The sequence below is a fragment of the Oncorhynchus keta genome, chromosome 26 (genome assembly GCF_023373465.1).
Source record: "Oncorhynchus keta strain PuntledgeMale-10-30-2019 chromosome 26, Oket_V2, whole genome shotgun sequence".
Lineage (NCBI taxonomy): Eukaryota > Metazoa > Chordata > Actinopteri > Salmoniformes > Salmonidae > Oncorhynchus > Oncorhynchus keta.
Window position 1 is genome coordinate 28,199,592 of NC_068446.1, and position 20,613 is coordinate 28,220,204.

General features: G+C 46.0%; 1 protein-coding gene across 5 annotated transcripts in view; it reads left to right on the plus strand.

Moving 5' to 3' along the window:
- Nucleotides 1-20,613, plus strand: part of LOC118359206 (semaphorin-6B-like) — a 150,629-nt gene that overhangs the window by 69,483 nt on the left and 60,533 nt on the right. For all 5 annotated transcript variants that reach the window (XM_052480481.1, XM_052480482.1, XM_052480483.1 and 2 more), the window contains 2 exons: nucleotides 13,475-13,601; nucleotides 15,133-15,247. In XM_052480481.1, coding sequence (XP_052336441.1) covers nucleotides 13,475-13,601; nucleotides 15,133-15,247 — 242 coding nt within the window. The remainder of the gene's footprint in view (nucleotides 1-13,474; nucleotides 13,602-15,132; nucleotides 15,248-20,613) is intronic.

Below are 20,613 nucleotides of genomic sequence, written 5' to 3' on the forward strand. Positions count from 1 at the left end.
GTTTTTACATGAGGCGTGAGTGACTGGAATCCTGCAGTGTTTTTGTTTTTACATGAGGCGTGAGTGAGTGACTGGAACTGGAATCCTGCAGTGTTTTTACATGAGGCGTGAGTGACTGGAATCCTGCAGTGTTTTTACATGAGGCGTGAGTGACTGGAATCCTGCAGTGTTTTTACATGAGGCGTGAGTGACTGGAATCCTGCAGTGTTTTTACATGAGGCGTGAGTGACTGGAATCCTGCAGTGTTTTTACATGAGGCGTGAGTGACTGGAATCCTGCAGTGTTTTTACATGAGGCGTGAGTGACTGGAATCCTGCAGTGTTTTTACATGAGGCGTGAGTGACTGGAATCCTGCAGTGTTTTTACATGAGGCGTGAGTGACTGGAATCCTGCAGTGTTTTTACATGAGGCGTGAGTGACTGGAATCCTCAGTGTTTTTACTGCAGTGTGGAATTTGTTTTTACATGAGGCGTGAATCCTGTGTTTTTGACTGGAATGGAATCCTGCAGTGTTTTTACATGAGGCGTGAGTGACTGGAATCCTGCAGTGTTTTTACATGAGGTGTGAGTGACTGGAATCCTGCAGTGTTTTTACATGAGGCGTGAGTGACTGGAATCCTGCAGTGTTTTTACATGGAGTGACTGGAATTCTGCAGTGTTTTTACATGAGGCCTGCAGTGTTTTTACATGAGGCGTGTTTTGCAGTGTTTTTACATGAGGCGTGAGTGACTGGAATCCTGCAGTGTTTTTACATGACTGAGTGACTGGAATCCTGCAGTGTTTTTACATGAGGCGTGAGTGACTGGAATCCTGCAGTGTTTTTACATGAGGCGTGAGTGACTGGAATCCTGCAGTGTTTTTACATGAGGCGTGAGTGAGGAATGAGTGTTTTTACTGAGGCGTGAGTGACTGGAATCCTGTTTTTACATGAGGCGTGAGTGACTGGAGTGTTTTTACATGAAGCGTGAGTGACTGGAATCCGGCAGTGTTTTTACATGGCGTGAGTGACTGGAATCCTGCAGTGTTTTTACATGAGGCGTGAGTGACTGGAATCATGCAGTGTTTTTACATGAGGCGTGAGTGACTGGCATGTGGCGTGAGTGACTGGAATCCTGCAGTGTTTTTACAGTGTTTTTTTTTACATGAGGCGTGAGTGACTGGAATCCTGCAGTGTTTTTACATGAGGCGTGAGTGACTGGAATCCTGCAGTGTTTTTACATGAGGCGTGAGTGACTGGAATCCTGCAGTGTTTTTACATGAGGCGTGAGTGACTGGAATCCGGCAGTGTTTTTACATGAGGCGTGAGTGACTGGTGACTGGAATCCTGCTGAGGCAGTGGAATCCTGCAGTTTTTTACATGAGGCGTGAGTGACTGAATCCTGCAGTGTTTTTACATGAGGCGTGAGTGACTGGAATCCTGCCCGTGTTTTTTGTTTTACATGAGGCCTGTGAGTGACTGGAATCCGGCAGTGTTTTTACATGTGTTTTTACATGAGGCTGGAATCCTGAGTGACTGGAATCCTGCAGTGTTTTTACATGAGGCGTGAGTGACTGGAATCCTGAATGAGGCGTTGACCTGCAGTGTTTTTACATGAGGCGTGAGTGACTGGAATCCTGCAGTGTTTTTACAGTGAGTGACTGGAATTTGTTTTTACATGAGGCGTGAGTGACTGGAATGAGGCGTGAGTGACTGCAGTGTTTTTACATGAGGCGTGAGCTGGAATCCTGCAGTGTTTTTACATGAGGCGAGTGACTGGAGTGTTTTTACATGAGGCGTGAGTGACTGGAATCCTGCAGTGTTTTTACATGAGGAGTGAGTGACTGTGTTTTGTTTTGAGGCATGACTGGAATCCGCCGTGTTTTTACATGAGGCGCGAGTGACTGGAATCCTGCAGTGTTTTTACATGAGGCGTGAGTGACTGGAATCCTGCAGTGTTTTTACATGAGGCGTGAGTGACTGGAATCCTGCAGTGTTTTTACATGAGGCGTGAGTGACTGGAATCCTGCAGTGTTTTTACATGAGGCGTGAGTGACTGGAATCCTGCAGTGTTTTTACATGAGGCGTGAGTGACTGGAATCCTGCAGTGTTTTTACATGAGGCGTGTGAGTGACTGGAATCCTGCAGTGTTTTTACATACTGGAATGTTTTTACATGAGGCGTGAGTGACTGGAATCCTGCAGTGTTTTTATGAGGCGTGAGTGACTGGAATCCTGCAGTGTTTTTACATGAGGCGTGCAGTGACTGGAATCCTGCAGTGTTTTTACATGAGGCGTGAGTGACTGGAATCCTGCAGTGTTTTTACATGAGTTGACTGGAACATGAGGCCTGAGTGTTTTTACATGCGTGAGTGACTGGAATCCTGCAGTGTTTTTGAGGCGTGAGTGACTGGAATCATGAATGAGCGTGAGTGACTGGAATCCGGCAGTGTTTTTACATGAGGCGTGAGTGACTGCAGTGTTTTTAATCGTGAGTGACTGGAATCCTGCAGTGTTTTTACATGAGGCGTGAGTGACTGGAATCCTGCAGTGTTTTTACATGAGGCGTGAGTGACTGGAATCCGTGCAGTGTTTTTACATGAGGCGTGAGTGACTGGAATCCTGCAGTGTTTTTACATGAGGCGTGAGTGACTGGAAATCCGTGCTGGTGTTTTTACATGAGGCGTGAGTGACTGGAATGTTTTTTACATGAGGCGTGAGTGACTGGAATCTGCAGTGTTTTTACATGAGGCGTGAGTGACTGGAATCCTGGAATCCTGTGTTTTTACATGAGGCGTGAGTGACTGGAATCCTGCAGTGTTTTACATGAGGCGTGAGTGACTGGAATTTGTTTTTACATGAGGCGTGAGTGACTGGAATCCGGCAGTGTTTTTACATGAGGCGTGAGTGACTGGAATCCTGCAGTGTTTTTACATGAGGCGTGACTGTGTTTTTACATGAGGCGTACTGGAATCCTGCAGTGTTTTTACATGAGGCTGGAATCCTGCAGTGTTTTTACTGAGAATGAGGCGTGAGTGACTGGAATCCTGCAGTGTTTTTACATGAGGCGTGAGTGACTGGAATCCGTGTTTTTACATGAGGCGTGAGTGACTGGAATCCGTTTTTACAGTGTTTTGCCGTGTTTTTACATGAGTGTTTCCTGCAGTGTTTTTACATGAGGCGTGAGTGACTGGAATCCTGCAGTGTTTTTACATGAGGCGTGAGTGACTGGAATCCTGCAGTGTTTTTACATGAGGCGTGAGTGACTGGAATCCTGCAGTGTTTTTACATGAGGCGTGAGTGACTGGAATCCTGCAGTGTTTTTACATGAGGCGTGAGTGACTGGAATCCTGCAGTGTTTTTACATGAGGCGTGAGTGACTGGAATCCTGCAGTGTTTTTACATGAGGCGTGACTGTCCTGCAGTGTTTTTACATGGGCGTGAGTGACTGGAATCCTGCAGTGTTTTTACATGAGGCGTGAGTGACTGGAATCCTGTTTTTACAGTGTTTTTACAGTGTTTTTGCAGTGTTTTTTTACATGAGGCGTGAGTGACTGGAATCCTGCAGTGTTTTTACATGAGGCGTGAGTGACTGGAATCCTGCAGTGTTTTTACATGAGGCGTGAGTGACTGGAATCCTGCAGTGTTTTTACATGAGGCGTGAGTGACTGGAATCCTGCAGTGTTTTTACATGAGGCGTGAGTGACTGGAATCCTGCAGTGCCGTGTTTCCTGCAGTGTTTTTACATGAGGCGTGAGTGACTGGAATCCTGCAGTGAGTTTTTGTTTTTACATGAGGCGTGAGTGACTGGAATCCTGCAGTGTTTTTACATGAGGCTGTGTTTTTACAGGCGTGAGTGACTGGAATCCTGCAGTGTTTTTACATGAGGCGTGAGTGACTGGAATTGCAGTGTTTTTACATGGCGTGAGTGACTGGAATCCTGCAGTGTTTTTACATGAGGCTGACTGGAATCCTGCAGTTTTTTACTGGAATCTGGAATGCAGTGTTTTTACATGAGGCGTGAGTGACTGGAATCCTGCAGTGTTTTTACGTGATGAGGCGTGTTTTTTTACATGTGTGACTGGAATCCTTTGTTTTTACATGAGGCGTGAGTGACTGGAATGAGGTTTTTACGTGAGTGACTGGAATCCTGCCGTGTTTTTACATGAGGCGTGAGTGACTGGAATCCGGAGTGTTTTTGAAGCGTGAGTGACAGTGAGGCGTTGACTGGAATCCTGCAGTGTTTTTGACATGAGGAATCGCCGTGAGAGGCGTGTGACTGGAATCCATGAGGCGTGAGTGAGCGTGAGTGACTGGAATCCGGCAGTGTTTTTACATGAGGCGTGAGTGACTGGAATCCTGCAGTGTTTTTACATGAGGCGTGAGTGAGAGGGATAATTTGTGGAGCGGAACCTGCACTGGTGGTTGAGTGTTTAGAGTTTAAAGTTGAGCTGACTGGCTTGTCCCTGGGGAGGAGAAGGAGGGAGGGAGGGGATGAGGGGAGGTTAAGCATCCCGGGTCACTGGAGCAGATTTAGGGTGTGCTCAGGAAAGAATCAGTCCACTCTTGGCTCGATGCTCTTCTGCTCTCAGCGCCTTTCCCAGCCTCCAACCTATTAAAGCATTCCTCGCATACTTTAGCTTCACTTTCCACATATCCAACGTGATTCCTTCAGTGCTTTCTGCCACACTCTGTGCTCTTACCTTCCCTCATTCTCTCTCTCTTTCTCACTCGCTTACTTTTTTTTCTAACTTTCTTCCTCATTTCGTCTCTCCTTTATGAGTATCCGTCTCCTCTCACTTTCTATCCACCGTCACGGAAAAACTGCATACATTTCACGTGATCAGGTGTTCCAAAAATCTGTGTTTTCATGTGTCCATGTGATCTTATGAGAAAGTTAATATGATAACATTCTGTGTTTCTCCAGTAAAGGCATCCCTTATGTGAGTGTAGGTAGTGTCTCCTGTTATTGCTACTTGAAAGCGCTCCAAACTGGATGAGGCTAGCCTGTGATTGATTCTACACACTCCATAAAGCACACCCTCCCCTCCCTGATATGACAATTAGCCGCTATAAGATCTATGAAGTGGGGCTTGCAGCACGCAAATTAAGGGATTCATTCATTGTGGGAAAAAGGTACAGTACTACACTGGTTCAGGCTTTTCAGTTCCCTTTTCCCATGTAGGCCTGCTATATACTACGGAGACATATTTAAAATATTGACCAATGCCATTAAGTTTCGATCGTTGGGTTGTAAAGTTCACTGATGAACCCACTCTGGTCATTAGTGCTTGTCTACTTGTACCAGAGCTCAGCTATTGATTTACAGCGGGGTTGTGTGTTACCACTGTATAATAAGACATGCCTCATGCAACTGAATACTGTAACACACCACAATATACCTACCAATCTCTCTATTTAGGACATGCATAATCTGGGTTTGCTCTCCAATCCAAGGTGTGCTTCATAGTACAAGAGTCTCAGGGCTATGTAATGGAAGCACTTTCTCAGAGTACACACGCTAACACCAAGGCTGTGAAGCAGACGCATACTAAGCTCTCCCTCGCCCTCCATTTGGCAAATCTGACCATAATTCTATCCTCCTGATTCCTGCTTACAAGCAGAAATTAAAGCAGGAAGCCCCAGTGACTAGATCAATAAAAAAGTGGTCAGAGGAAGCAGGTGCTAAGCTACAGGACTGTTTAGTTAGCACAGACAGGAATATGTTTCGAGATTCCTCCGATGGCATTGAGGAATACACCACATCAGTCATCTGCTTCATCAATAAGTGCATCGATGACGTCGTCCCCACAGTGACCTTACGTACATACCCCAACCAGAAGCTATGGATTACAGGCAGCATCTGCACTGAGCTAAAGGCCAGAGCTGCCGGTTTCAAGGAGCGGGACTCTAACCCGGAAGCTTATAAGAAATCCCGCTATCCCACTAATCCCGCTAAGCACAGCCGAGAGCTGCCCAGAGACACGAGCCTACCAGACGAGCTAAACTACTTCTATGCTTGCTTCGAGGCAAATAACACTGAAACATGCATGAGAGCACCAGCTGTTCCGGAAGACTGTGTGATCACGCTCTCCACAGCCAATGTGAGTAGGTCAACATTCACAAGGCCGCAGGGCCAGATGGATTACCAGGACGTGTACTGCGAGCATGCGCTGACCAACTGTCAAGTATCTTCACCGACATTTTCAACCTCTCCCTGTCCGAGTCTTTAATACCAATATGTTTTAAACAGACCACCATAGTGCCTGTGCCCAAGAACACTAAGATAACATGCCTAAATGATTACCAACATCTAGCACTCATGTCTGTAGCCATGAAGTGCTTTGAAAGGATGGTCATGGCTCACATCAACACCAATGTCCCTGAAACCCTAGACCCACTCCAATTTGCATACTGCCCCAACAGATCCACAGATGATGCAATCTCTATTATACTTCACACTGCCCTTTCACACCTGGACAAAAGGAACACCTATGTGCTGTTCATTGACTACAGCTCAGCTTTCAACATCATAGTGCTCTGCAAGCTCATCAATAAGCTAAGGACCCTGGGACTAAACACCTCCCCTTGCAACTGGATCCTGGACTTCCTGAAGGGCCGCCCCCAGGTGGTAAGGGTAGGTAACAACACATTCGCCATGCTGATCCTCAACACAGGGGCCCCTCAGGAGTGTGTACTCAGTCCCCTGTAGTGGAGCAGGTTGAGAGCTTCAAGTCCCTTGGCGTTCACATCACCAACAAACTAACATGGTTCAAGCACACCAGTCTCCCTCAGAAGACTGAAAAGATTTGGCATGGGTCCTCAGATCCTCAACAGGTTCTTACAGCTGCACCATCGAGAGTATCCTAACTGGTTGCATCACTGCCTGGTATGGCAACTGCTCAGCCTCCGACCGCAAGGCACTACAGAGGGTAGTCGAACGGCCCAGTACATTACTGTGGCCAAGATTCCTGCCATCCAGGACCTCTATATCAGGCGGTGTCAGAGGAAGGCCCTAAAAATTGTCAAAGACTCCAGCCAATTTCTCTAAAAATTGTCAAAGACTCCCTCATCATAGCCTGTTCTCTCTGCTACCGCACGGCAAGTAGTACCGGAGCGTCAAGTCTAGGTCCAAGAGGCTTCTAAACAGCTTCTATCCCCAAGCCATAAGACTCCTGAACATCTAATCAAATGGCTTTGATTTGAGATAGAAGAGATTGGAGTCCATGGCATCCTTAATTACGAACAAAAGCATTCACATTTCCAGAAAATCCAAGCAATGACAAGTATGAGCCGTGTCATTGACGTGCTAAGCATCTCAGCCCGGAGTATTGCGTCAATCTTTTTGTTTACCTAGAACCTGATGCTGCATCGCACTCATTTTACCTGCCTGCCTCCCGCCAGCCTCCTTCCTGCCTCCCTGCCTGGTCCCTGGTTCCTGCCTCTTCTCCTCTGTCTGTCTGGCCCCTGTTCTCCACTCTATCAGCACAATATCACTCCTCAATAAGAGTTTCTAAAGAGTTGACTCTCCCAATGATGTGTTATTGAAGCCATCAGTGACGACCCCTCGCTGTCCATTGTGAATACAGCGTCCACAGCCTCCCCTCCATCTCAGACCCTAAATGATGTCTTAACGGCTTTATTTAGGAAATGTCCTGGCTAAATGTCTGTAATTACATTGATCTAGGTCTGTGGGAATGGACAAATGAATGGCTGTGTGTCAAGCCTGCTGGAGTGGATGGCTATTGTAGTAAATACAGTATAGCCAATTACACTGTAATGCTAAGGAATGCTATACAGTAGGCTGGGGCTACAGTTAAACTCAAGGCCACAGGCTAGAATATAAAGGCTAGCTTTGTTCACTGAATTGACTCCACCACAGTCATTTGTCATAATTAGGAAAACACTTCTCTGGATCTGTATGCTGTGTCTGCCCCTGAACGTCTACTGTATCTGCTTAGCTTGTTGTCCCATGAAATCCTAGAGCCCTCAGTTTCTAATTATGCTAATTGAATGTGTGAAGCCTGGCATTTAGTCATACATTATTAATAAATAGACACAATGGAATCTCTGGTAATACCGACTCACCCACTTCCACTCTTTATTTTCCTCCACATGTATTTCTCTCTCCTCTTCTCTCATTCCTTCTCTTCTCTCCTCTGACCTCCTTTTCTTCTGCCTGTGACTCTCTCCTCTCTCATTCTACTCTAATGTTGGGGTTTGGGTGTTGAGCGATTAGTGTTATGGGACTTCTCTTGTTCTGACTTCAATGAGAGGAATTTGAGCAATGCTCCGTTAAGATGACATATTCTGATAAAGTTCATTATAATGATGTCTAGATGGTTCTACAATGGCTGGTTGTGTGGCAATGCTGAGGACAGAACGGCAGAGTGTGTGGCGATGCTGAGGAGAGAAAGGCAGAGTGTGTGGAGTGTGTGGCAATTCTGAGGAGAGAAAGGCAGAGTGTGTGGAGTGTGTGGCAATTCTGAGGAGAGAAAGGCAGAGTGTGTGGCGATGCTGAGGAGAGAAAGGCAGAGTGTGTGGAGTGTGTGGCAATTCTGAGGAGAGAAAGGCAGAGTGTGTGGAGTGTGTGGCAATGCTGAGGAGAGAAAGGCAGAGTGTGGGGAGTGTGTGGCAATGCTGAGGAGAGAAAGGCAGAGTGTGTGGCAATTCTGAGGAGAGAAAGGCAGAGTGTGTGGAGTGTGTGAAAGTGCTGAGGAGAGAAAGCCAGTGTGTGTGAAAGTGCAGAGGAGAGATAGGCAGAGTGTGTGGAGTGTGCGGTAATGCTGAGGAGAGAAAGGCAGAGTGTGTGGAGTGTGTGGCAATGCTGAGGAGAGAAAGGCAGAGTGTGTGGAGTGTGTGGCAATGCTGAGGAGAGAAAGGCAGAGTGTGTGGCGATGCTGAGGAGAGAAAGGCAGAGTGTGTGGAGTGTGTGGCAATTCTGAGGAGAGAAAGGCAGAGTGTGTGGCGATGCTGAGGAGAGAAAGTCAGAGTGTGTGGCGATGCTGAGGAGAGAAAGGCAGAGTGTGTGGCGATGATGAGGAGAGAAAGGCAGAGTGTGTGGAGTGTGTGGCAATTCTGAGGAGAGAAAGGCAGAGTGTGTGGCGATGCTGAGGGGAGAAAGGCAGAGTGTATGGCGATGCTGAGGAGAGAAAGGCAGAGTGTGTGGCGATGCTGAGGAGAGAAAGGCAGAGTGTGTGGAGTGTGTGGCAATTCTGAGGAGAGAAAGGCAGAGTGCGTGGAGTGTGTGGCAATTCTGAGGAGAGAAAGGCAGAGTGTGTGGCGATGCTGAGGGGAGAAAGGCAGAGTGTGTGGCGATGCTGAGGAGAGAAAGGCAGAGTGTGTGGCGATGCTGAGGAGAGAAAGGCAGAGTGTGTGGAGTGTGTGGCAATTCTGAGAGAAAGCCAGTGTGTGTGAAAGTGTTGAGGAGAGATAGGCAGAGTGTGTGGAGTGTGTGGTAATGCTGAGGAGAGAAAGGCAGAGTGTGTGGCAATGCTGAGGAGAGAAAGGCAGAGTGTGTGGCAATGCTGAGGAGAGAAAGGCAGAGTGTGTGGCAATGCTGAGGAGAGAAAGGCAGTGTGTGGAGTGTGTGGCAATGCTGAGGAGAGAAAGGCAGAGTGTGTGGCAATGCTGAGGAGAGAAAGGCAGTGTGTGGAGTGTGTGGCAATGCTGAGGAGAGAAAGGCAGAGTGTGGCAATGCTGAGGAGAGAAAGGCAGAGTGTGTGGAGTGTGTGGCAATGCTGAGGAGAGAAAGGCAGAGTGTGTGGAGTGTGTGGCAATGCTGAGGAGAGAAAGGCAGAGTGTGTGGAGTGTGTGGCAATGCTGAGGAGAGAAAGGCAGTGTGTGGAGTGTGTGGCAATGCTGAGGAGAGAAAGGCAGAGTGTGTGGAGTGTGTGGCAATGCTGAGGAGAGAAAGGCAGAGTGTGTGGAGTGTGTGGTAATGCTGAGGAGAGAAAGGCAGAGTGTGTGGCAATGCTGAGGAGAGAAAGGCAGTGTGTGTGGAGTGTGTGGCAATGCTGAGGAGAGAAAGGCAGAGTGTGTGGAGTGTGTGGCAATGCTGAGGAGAGAAAGGCAGTGTGTGTGGCAATGCTGAGGAGAGAAAGGCAGTGTGTGGAGTGTGTGGCAATGCTGAGGAGAGAAAGGCAGAGTGTGTGGAGTGTGTGGTAATGCTGAGGAGAGAAAGGCAGAGTGTGTGGAGTGTGTGGCAATGCTGAGGAGAGAAAGGCAGAGTGTGTGGAGTGTGTGGTAATGCTGAGGAGAGAAAGGCAGTGTGTGTGGAGTGTGTGGCAATGCTGAGGAGAGAAATGCAGAGTGTGTGGCAATGCTGAGGAGAGAAAGGCAGTGTGTGTGGAGTGTGTGGCAATGCTGAGGAGAGAAAGGCAGAGTGTGTGGCGATGCTGAGGAGAGAAAGGCAGAGTGTGTGGAGTGTGTGGCAATGCTGAGGAGAGAAAGGCAGTGTGTGTGGAGTGTGTGGCGATGCTGAGGAGAGAAAGGCAGAGTGTGTGGCAATGCTGAGGAGAGAAAGGCAGTGTGTGTGGAGTGTGTGGCAATGCTGAGGAGAGAAAGGCAGTGTGTGTGGCAATGCTGAGGAGAGAAAGGCAGAGTGTGTGGCAATGATGAGGAGAGAAAGGCAGAGTGTGTGGAGTGTGTGGCAATGCTGAGGAGAGAAAGGCAGTGTGTGGAGTGTGTGGCAATGCTGAGGAGAGAAAGGCAGAGTGTGTGGAGTGTGTGGCAATGCTGAGGAGAGAAAGGCAGTGTGTGTGGAGTGTGTGGCAATGCTGAGGAGAGAAAGGCAGTGTGTGTGGAGTGTGTGGTAATGCTGAGGAGAGAAAGGCAGAGTGTGTGGCAATGCTGAGGAGAGAAAGGCAGAGTGTGTGGAGTGTGTGGCAATGCTGAGGAGAGAAAGGCAGTGTGTGGAGTGTGTGGCAATGCTAAGGAGAGAAAGGCAGAGTGTGTGGAGTGTGTGGTAATGATGAGGAGAGAAAGGCAGTGTGTGTGGCAATGCTGAGGAGAGAAAGGCAGTGTGTGTGGAGTGTGTGGCAATGCTGAGGAGAGAAAGGCAGAGTGTGTGGAGTGTGTGGCAATGCTGAGGAGAAAAAGGCAGTGTGTGTGGCAATGCTGAGGAGAGAAAGGCAGAGTGTGTGGAGTGTGTGGCAATGCTGAGGAGAGAAAGGCAGAGTGTGTGGAGTGTGTGGCAATGCTGAGGAGGGAAAGGCAGAGTGTGTGGAGTGTGTGGCAATGCTGAGGAGAGAAAGGCAGTGTGTGTGGCAATGCTGAGGTGACAAAGGCAGAGTGTGTGGCAATGCTGAGGAGGGAAAGGCAGAGTGTGTGGAGTGTGTGGCAATGCTGAGGAGAGAAAGGCAGAGTGTGTGGCAATGCTGAGGAGAGAAAGGCAGAGTGGGTGGAGTGTGTGGTAATGCTGAGGAGAGAAAGGCAGTGTGTGTGGAGTGTGTGGCAATGCTGAGGAGGGAAAGGCAGAGTGTGTGGAGTGTGTGGCAATGCTGAGGAGAGAAAGGCAGAGTGTGTGGCAATGCTGAGGAGAGAAAGGCAGAGTGTGTGGCAATGCTGAGGAGAGAAAGGCAGAGTGTGTGGAGTGAGTGGTAATGCTGAGGAGAGAAAGGCAGAGTGTGAAAGTGCCTTTATTTGCATTTATGTCATGCAATGCCTTTGTAACCACAGTAAAATATGGAAATGGTTTTGAATAAAGAAATCCAAACCTTGAAGAGTCAAATGTGATAATACCTACACCACTACACCACTGAATAACACCCACTCATTGAGTCATTTGTGTTTGTGCTGTCAGCCACTGTGACTGACAGCTTTTCCATTTATTGATTTTCAAAACAAATTATTGACATTGTAAACTGTAATAATGTCAAAAGTTAAATAAGTGTCATCTTTACAAATATTTTAAAATAGTTCATGTTTTGTTCATCAGTGACATACACTACAGTTCAAAAGTTTGGGGTCACTTAGAAATGTCCTTGTTATGAACAAAGACCACATTTTTTTGTCCATTAAAATAACATCAAATTGATCAGAAATACAGTGTAGACATTGTTAATGTTGTAAATGACTATTGTAGCTGGAAACGGCAGATTTATATCTACATAGGCGTACAGAAGCCCAGTGACAGCATCCATCACTCCTGTGCTCCAATGGCACGTTCCATTTGTACGAGATCTGGCAATTTCTCGCATGGAATAGCCTTAATTTCTCAGAACAAGAATAGACTGACGAGTTTCAGAAGAAAGTACTTTGTTTCTGGCCATTTTGAGCCTGTAAACAAACCCACAAATGCTGATGCTCCAGATATTCAACTAGTCTAAAGAAGGCCAGTTTTACTGCTTTGTTAATCAGGACAACAGTTTTCAGCTGTGCTAACATAATTGCAAAAGGGTTTTCTAATTATCAATTAGCCTTCTAAAATTATAAACTTGGATTAGCCAACACAACATGCCATTTAAACACAGGAGTGATGGTTGCTGATAATGGGCCTCTGTACACCTATGTAGATATTCCATTAAAAAATCTACAATTTCCAGCTACAATAGTCATGTACAACATTAACAATGTCTACACTGTATTTCTGATCAATTTGATGTTATTTTAGTGGACAAAAAATGTGCTTTTCTCAGTGACTTTTCTAAGTGACCCCAAACTTTTGAACGGTAGTGTATATTTGTGAACATCCTCACGCTGAGATTTTCTGTGAAAAGAGCAGAAGCATAATCATCCAGGAAGAGGGATGATAAGTATGGAGAGGGCTCTTTCTTTCAGCCACAATAAAGAGCCACTACAGAGCATAATATACCTTCAGCACTAAGAGCTGCTCTGCTCTAATCTCTTCTGTTCTGGGAGGCGGTTTGAGGTTTATGACAACAGTCAATAGCAATGCCCAAGGCTTTCCTCCTCCAAAGTGCAGGAGTGATTTTCTCGATGGATTGGGTGTGCTAACTTAATTTGGCTATCATTTGTATTTCCATGTGCATTACATCCTCTCGTTGTGGCTCAGGCTGCTGTAGAACGGCTTCATAAAAAAGACCTGCTGTTTAGTCACCTGCCAGAGATGTGATTTGCGTTGACGGCAAAGATTTAATTTGAGTAAACAGTCACCTGACACACCTCACTCCTCTCTCTTTTTCACTCCCTCTGTCTCTCTCCATCTACTGCCCTCTTGTTGTAAACCACCCTCCCTCCATTGTGTCTCATGTGTCATTGGGTTCCTGTGGTCTGGTATTTTCTCATGTTCAGGCTGTTCAGGCTGACTGTGCACTTCTCTTCTCCATCATCTCTGTCTCGCTCTATGTTTTTCTGTCCAGCTGGAGGGAGAGAGATCTTGTGGGAATGCAGACAGGATGCCTGCTTTCTGGACAGTCAGTCAGTGTGTGTAGTGCATTGTAGTGTGAGCTGGTCACACTAGGTTTGTGTACTGCTATGTCACTGTTACGGCTTAATCTGACTAACCACACTTTCTCTGTCTCTCTTTATCTTCACAGAGTCTGTGTTCTACTGCTGCCATGGCGACCCTGGCCCCACCCTTCTTCCTGCTTTTTTGGCTCCTCCGATTGGCCAGCGCCGCATTTCCAGAGGAACCGGGGCCTCTGAACTTTATACCCACTGAAGGTAACACCTCTCTCACATACAGCGTGTAGAGTATGGGGTCACTGTCATGGTTTAACATGGAAGGGTTGGAGTAGTGTGAGGTGTGACTGAACGGGTCATATGCAGGATCTATGTTGTGGGAGTGGGGTCAGGGCTGACATGCATAGTGTGAGGAGTAAGGCGTCAGTGAGTTGTGTGGGTGCGAGGTCAGAGTCAGGGTTGATGTCAGGCTGCTCCCACAGCGGGCCAGACTCTGAGCCTCCATTATAGAAGGGCAGTCTCCAGACCAGAACAGAGTTGGCCATGATTGACCACAACTCAATAGTATCGACCAAGACCTCCCAGCTGAATTCAGACCCTTCTCAGGCTATCAATGCTAAGATGTAGGAGTCCTGTAGGGTCCTGTAGGGTTTTGGATTAAGGCAGATAATGGGCCTAGACAGGGAGGCAACAGTCTCAGCATATCTGCGATGGGTGGAAGGGGGAACAGAGATGGACAGAATAGTGGGAGGACACAAAAGTAGAAGGAAGAGGGCACTCTATCACTTACTCCAGTCAAGACCAATAAGAGATGGCAGCGTTAGACAGTTTCCCATGGTAACTCAGCAGATGTATGGTTCCCTCTCCCCTGTATCCTCCCTCTGCTCTCTCCCCTCTCTGTTCACCCCCAAGATAACTACTGCATGATAACAAAATTATGTAACTCCCTCTTTTTTGCTCTCTACTCCTTCTCTCTCATCCCTTTCTCTCCTCCTTCTCTCTCATCCTTCTCTCTCATCCTCTGACTCTCTCTCTCTCTCTCTCTCTCTCTCTCTCTCTCTCTCTCTCTCTCTCTCTCTCTCTCTCTCTCTCTCTCTCATCCTTTGACTCTCTCTCTCTCTCTCTCTCTCTCTCTCTCTCTCTCTCTCTCTCTCTCTCTCTCTCTCTCTCTCTCTCTCTCTCTCTCTCTCTCTCTCTCTCTCTCTCTGTGTCTCTCTCTGTCTCTCTCTGTCTCTCTCTCTCTCTGTCTCTCTCTGTCTCTCTCTGTCTCTCTCTCTCTCTCTCTCTCTCTCTCTCTCTCTCTGTCTCTCTCTCTCTCTCTCTCTCTCTGTGTCTCTCTCTGTCTCTCTCTGTCTCTCTCTCTCTCTCTCTCTCTGTCTCTCTCTGTCTCTCTCTGTCTCTCTCTGTCTCTCTCTCTCTCTCTCTCTCTCTCTCTCTCTCTCTCTCTCTCTCTCTCTCTCTCATCCTCTGACTCTCTCTCTCTCTCTCTCTCTCTCAATTTCTGACTCTCTCTCTCTCTCTCTGTCTCTCTCTCTCTCTCTCTCTCTCTCTCTCTCTCTCTCTCTGTCTCTCTCTCTCTCTCTCTCTCTCTCTCTCTCTCTCTCTCTCTCTCTCTCTCTCTCTCTCCTCTGACTCTCTCTCTCTCTCTCTCTCTCTCTCTCTCTCATCCTCTGACTCTCTCTCTCTGTCTCTCTCTCTCTCTCTCTCTCTCTGTCTCTCTCTCTCTCTCTCTCTCTCTCTCTCTCTCTCTGTCTCTGTCTCTCTCTGTCTCTCTCTGTCTCTCTCTAAACAGTGGTACGGCGGTACCCAGTGTTTCTGGGTCGGCCACATCGTTCATCCCTGAGACAGGAGACACTGCATATTCAGAGAGTGCTCAAGGTGAACCGGACTCTCTACATTGGAGCCAGGTATATTTCACAAATATAAATGTTTATATTCCACAAATATAAATGTTTTCATCAGATTTTAGCCAATCCTGCATACATTGCCTGTTTATCATCAATCACATATGAAAGTAAATGCCATTGAATCTGAATACATTTATATCAAATCAATCTCAAAGCTCGCAAAGGACATTATCTGAGCTAGTGGAGGCCGCAGCTATAGAAGTGAGTGATTAGGGCCTCCCGAGTGGTCTAAGGCACTACATCGCAGTGCTAGCTGTGCCACTAGAGATCATGGTTCGAGTCCAGGCTCGGTTGCAGCCGGCCTTGACCGGAAGACCCATGGGGTGGTGCACAATTGGCCCAGCGTCGTCCGGGTTAGGGAAGGGTTTGGCCGATAGGGATGTCCTTGTCCCATTGTGCTCTAGCGACTCCTGTGGCGGGCCGGGCTCAATGCACGCTGACACGGTTGCCAAGTGTACAGTGTTTCCACCGACACATTGGTGTGGCTGGCTTCCGGGTCACCATTAAGCGGGCATTGTGTCACGAACCTGTGTTGTGTTGTGTTGTGTTTCGGAGGACGCACAGCTCTTGACCTTCGCCTCTCCCGAGTCCGTATGGGCGTTTCAGCAATGAGACAAGACTGTAACTGCTAATTGGATACCATCAAATTGGGGAGAAAAAAGGGTACAAAAAATAAAAGAATACAACAACGAAAAAGGAAGTGACTCCCATCCGCAGAGTGTTGGTCAGGCCAGGCTGGAGACCCAATGTGCTGATTCTGGTAAGACTAGTCTGTTGATGGGTGGTGTTGGACCAGAGGCCACACAGGTTCAATTACATCTGTTGTCTTGTCTGCCCTTTCCAACCAGAAATAGAAAACAACAATCAATCTTCTTCTAATGCTCTAAAAGATGACGGATGATGTCACAGACAAGCTTAATATTACTGGGAACCTATTAAAAAGACTACAATGTCTGTGTAGGGCAGACATATGGTGGTGGTTACAGCAGACTAGGCCATAGACATTCCCAATAAGGAGCCCCATACTGTGTCAGGAAATGACTCGGTCTGTGGCCTTTGGCCTTTCTCTAACCTCAAATCCAAAGGCCTAATAATAAATAATTATGTCAAATCCTGCAGCATTTGGCTCCAGCCGCTCTGGCTACACAGCCTAATAATAAAACCTAGAGGCTGAAGACAGGAGGCCTGTAGTCACCGCAGCCCGTCTCACTGCAGGTTAGTGATCAAATATAACCACAACCAGGAGACTCATGTTTTAGTGCCACTGTTACATGATAGAAAAGGTAAACTAATGCCTATGTCTCAGTGGACCGGATGGTAGTGAAATCCAATAACCAGAGTTAGTGGGAGGCAGAGCGTGCATGAATGCGTGCGTATGTCTGTGTGTATAAATGTTGAGCCGGGCTGCGAAAAGCCAAGCAGATAGACTTAAAAGTGCAAAGGTGCCTGAGTACCTGTGGGGAGGCCGGGCTGATTGCCTGAAAGCTGCAGCAGAGTGGCTGGCCTGATAAGAGCCTCCAGTGAGCCCAAATCCTGTCACCATTAGCTTAGGTGTTCATACTGCAACGATTAAAGCCCTGCCCCAAGCCCCAAGCACCTGTTGGGGAGCTTCTGTCACTCTGTCCTCTCCCATCTATTGGCTGGCCAGAGATGGAGAGAGAGAGACGGAGGGAGAGTGACGGAGGGAGAGTGGGGGAGAGAATAATTGGCCCAACTGTCCTGAAAGCGTTACCATATAGGAGGGAACCGGAATCTGAATTTATGAGCAATACTGTAGCCCCTGAACCTTTATTTATTTTATTGATTTATTTAACCTTTATTTAACCAGGAAGGGCTCATTTAGATTCAAATCTCTTTTTCAAGAGCATCCTGGCCTAGATAGGCAGCACCAAGTCATTACAAAAAAAATACAGACTGACAACATGAAAAACTACAAGTAATCTAGTAAAAACCATTGAATTCACAAGAGTATAAAACAGCAAATTAAAAACATTGACAGGTCAGAGAATCCGCCTCAAAATCCTTCATCAGTGATTTAAAAACACCAATCGGGACGAGTTCTTCCAGTTTAAAAGTATTTTGTAAGGTGTTCCAAGACGATGGCGCAGAGTGCATAAAAGCCCTTTTACCAAATTCAGTTCGGACATTTGGAACAGTTAGCAGGATAAAGTCCAGCGAACGAAGAGACGACCCACCACATTTCTGAACAGTAAAAATGCACAAATAAAAAGGTAGTAAGCACAAAATGGCTTTGTAAATAAAAGTATACCAGTGACTGAGCCTACGAGTGACAAGAGAAGGCCAGCCAACCCTGGTATACAAAGTGCAGTGGTGTGTAAGGGTTTTGCAGTTTCAAATAAATCTCAAAGTGCCATGGTAAAGAGTGTCAATTGATCTCAAACACTGAGCGGAAGCATTCATATATAAAATATCCTCATAGTCTAGTAAAGGCATACATGTAGCTGATACTAGGTTCCTTCTAGCTTCAAAAGAAAAACAGGCCTTATTCCTAAAATAAAATCCTAATTTCAGCTTAAATCTTTTGTAAGTTGTTGAATATGCAATTTAAAAGAGAGGCCGTCATCAATTAAAATTCCAAGATATTTATATGATGTTACAACCTCAATCTCCTTGCCCTGACAGGTAGTAATAGGTGAAAGGTTCAGAGGTCCATTTCTTGCATTAGAAAACACCATTAGTTTAGTTTTGTCAGTATTGAGGATAAGCTTCAATTGACACAAGGTATGTTGAACAGTCTAAAAAGCAGTTTGCATGTTCTGGAAAGCTTTTGTAAGAGACAAGGCACAACAGTAAATAACAGTATCATCAGCATAAAAATGAAGTTGTGCATTTTGGACATTTTTGTCAAAATCATTTATATAAATAGTGAATAAGAGAGGACCAAGTACAGAGCCTTGGGGCACACCATTCAAGACAGACAATTTAACAGACATAAGCCCATCAAATTGAGTGCATTGAATTCTATCAGACAGATAGTTAGCAAACCATGCAACTGCATGCTCCGAAAGACCTACACTCGGCAATATCTGCCTTAGTATAGCATGACTAACTGTATCAAAAGCCTTAGAGAGATCAATAAAAAGTGAGACACAGTGCTGTGTTTTGTCAATGGCTTCAGTGATATCATTTAAAACCTTCATGGCTGCTGTAATTGTACGATGCTTCTTCCTGAAGCCCGATTGGTACATTGATAAAATAGAGTTAGTAAATAAAAACTATTTTAGCTGTTCAGCTACAAGGGTTTCAAGTATTTTCACCAGGGGTGACAGCTTTGAGATTGGCCTATAATTATTCAAAAGAGTTGGTTCTCCCCCTTTTAAAAGTGGTAGGACAAATGCTGATTTCCAGATCTTTGGAATTACATTACATTCCAGGGTTAGATTGAACAGCGATATAAGTGGTTAAGCTATGAAATCAGCTGCCAGATTTAAAAAACAGGGATCCAAAAGATCAGGACCTGCAGGCTTTCTCTGATCTAAGGATTTCAGGGCGTTATGTACCACCTGCACTGAGAATGGCAAAAAGCTCAAAGTTTGACCAGCTCTCACTGGTTCATCCACACAGGGTTATACAGAGACAGAGGACACTGAATCAACAAAGTTCTCATTGAAACAATTCAGCGTTTCAGTTTTGTATAGCAACAGAGTCCTTCAAAACACATGATGGTAATTCATTAACATTACTGTTACCAGACATAGACTTAAATAGCCTTTCAACACTTTCTAGGGTCATTCAGGTTATCAGTGGTAACAGACCTGGCCTTCCTGAGAAGAAAAGAACACTTGTTTCGTAACTGCCTAAAAATAAGCCAATCAGCATCAGAACATGATTTCCTTGCTTTAGCCCAGGCTAGATTACAGTCGTGAATAGTACAAGACTGCTCAGATGAAAACCATGGATTATCCTGCCCTTTAACCCTGAACCTGCGGAATGGGGCATGTTTGTTTACTATTTGGGAAAAACCATCATGAAAGAATCTTGCTCCAGTCAAAATAAAACAAATCGTGAAAGAAAGCCTGCTCATTAAAACACTTCAAATTTCTCTTACGAATAAAACGTGGGTTTGTCTTAGGAACCTTAGTATTTCTAACAGCAACAACAGCACAATGGTCACTTAAATCATTACAAAAAACACCAACCACAGAATATTTATGTGGAACATTTGTCAATATCAAATCAATCAGGGTAGATTTATCTGGGCATTTAAGATTTGGGCGAGTGGGTGAGTTAATCAACTGGGTAAGATTCATAGAATTACAAAACATTTTTAAATCATCAGACAGCGGCTTTAACCAACACCAGTTGAGATCACCAATCAAGATCATTTCACTGTAAAGAAGTTTAGACAAGGTGCGTCAAAGAAGAAAATGCATCACCGAGAGCAGAGGGTGGTCTATAACAGCCAATCACAGTTATAGAGAGCAGAGGGGGTCTATAACAGACAATCACAGTTATAGAGAGCAGAGGGGGGTCTATAACAGCCAATCACAGTTATAGAGAGCAGAGGGGGGTCTATAACAGCCAATCACATTTATAGAGAGCAGAGGGGGGTCTGTAACAGCCAATCACAGTTATAGAGAGCAGAGGGGGGTCTATAACAGCCAATCACAGTTATAGAGAGCAGAGGGGGGTCTGTAACAGCCAATCACAGTTATAGAGAGCAGAGGGGGGTCTGTAACAGCCAATCACAGTTATAGAGAGCAGAGGGGGGTCTATAACAGCCAATCACAGTTATAGAGAGCAGAGGGGGGTCTGTAACAGCCAATCACAGTTATAGAGAGCAGAGGGGGTCTATAACAGCCAATCACAGTTATAGAGAGCAGAGGGGGGTCTGTAACAGCCAATCACAGTTATAGAGAGGCCCTTTGAAACCTCAATATTCAAAGCAAGAAATTCCAACTGTTTACAAATAGTTTCAGACTTTGCCACACTTACATGGAATTTAGTTTTACATATATAGCCACACCCCCACCTTTCTTAACCCGATCAGTGCGATAAACATTGTAACCACTTATACAAATATCCTTATCAAAAACAGACTTGCTGAGACAGGTTTCAGGAAACACAATTACATCAGCATCAGTTGATTTAGCCCAAATCCTAACCCCATCAATTTTTGACAACAGGCTGTGTACATTGAACTGGCCCTCTTATAGACCCTGAGCCCGGCGGAGCGAGAGAAAGTACACACACCTATTCGCCAGGCGTTGGAACCGGTCCAGGGAACAGAACTGAAAACCTGAAAAAATAATATTTATCAAGGAACAGAATTAGAAACGGGAACAAAAGTGATCTTTACTGTTCCGGAACAGTTCCATTGTTTTAAATGCATGGGAACCGGTTAA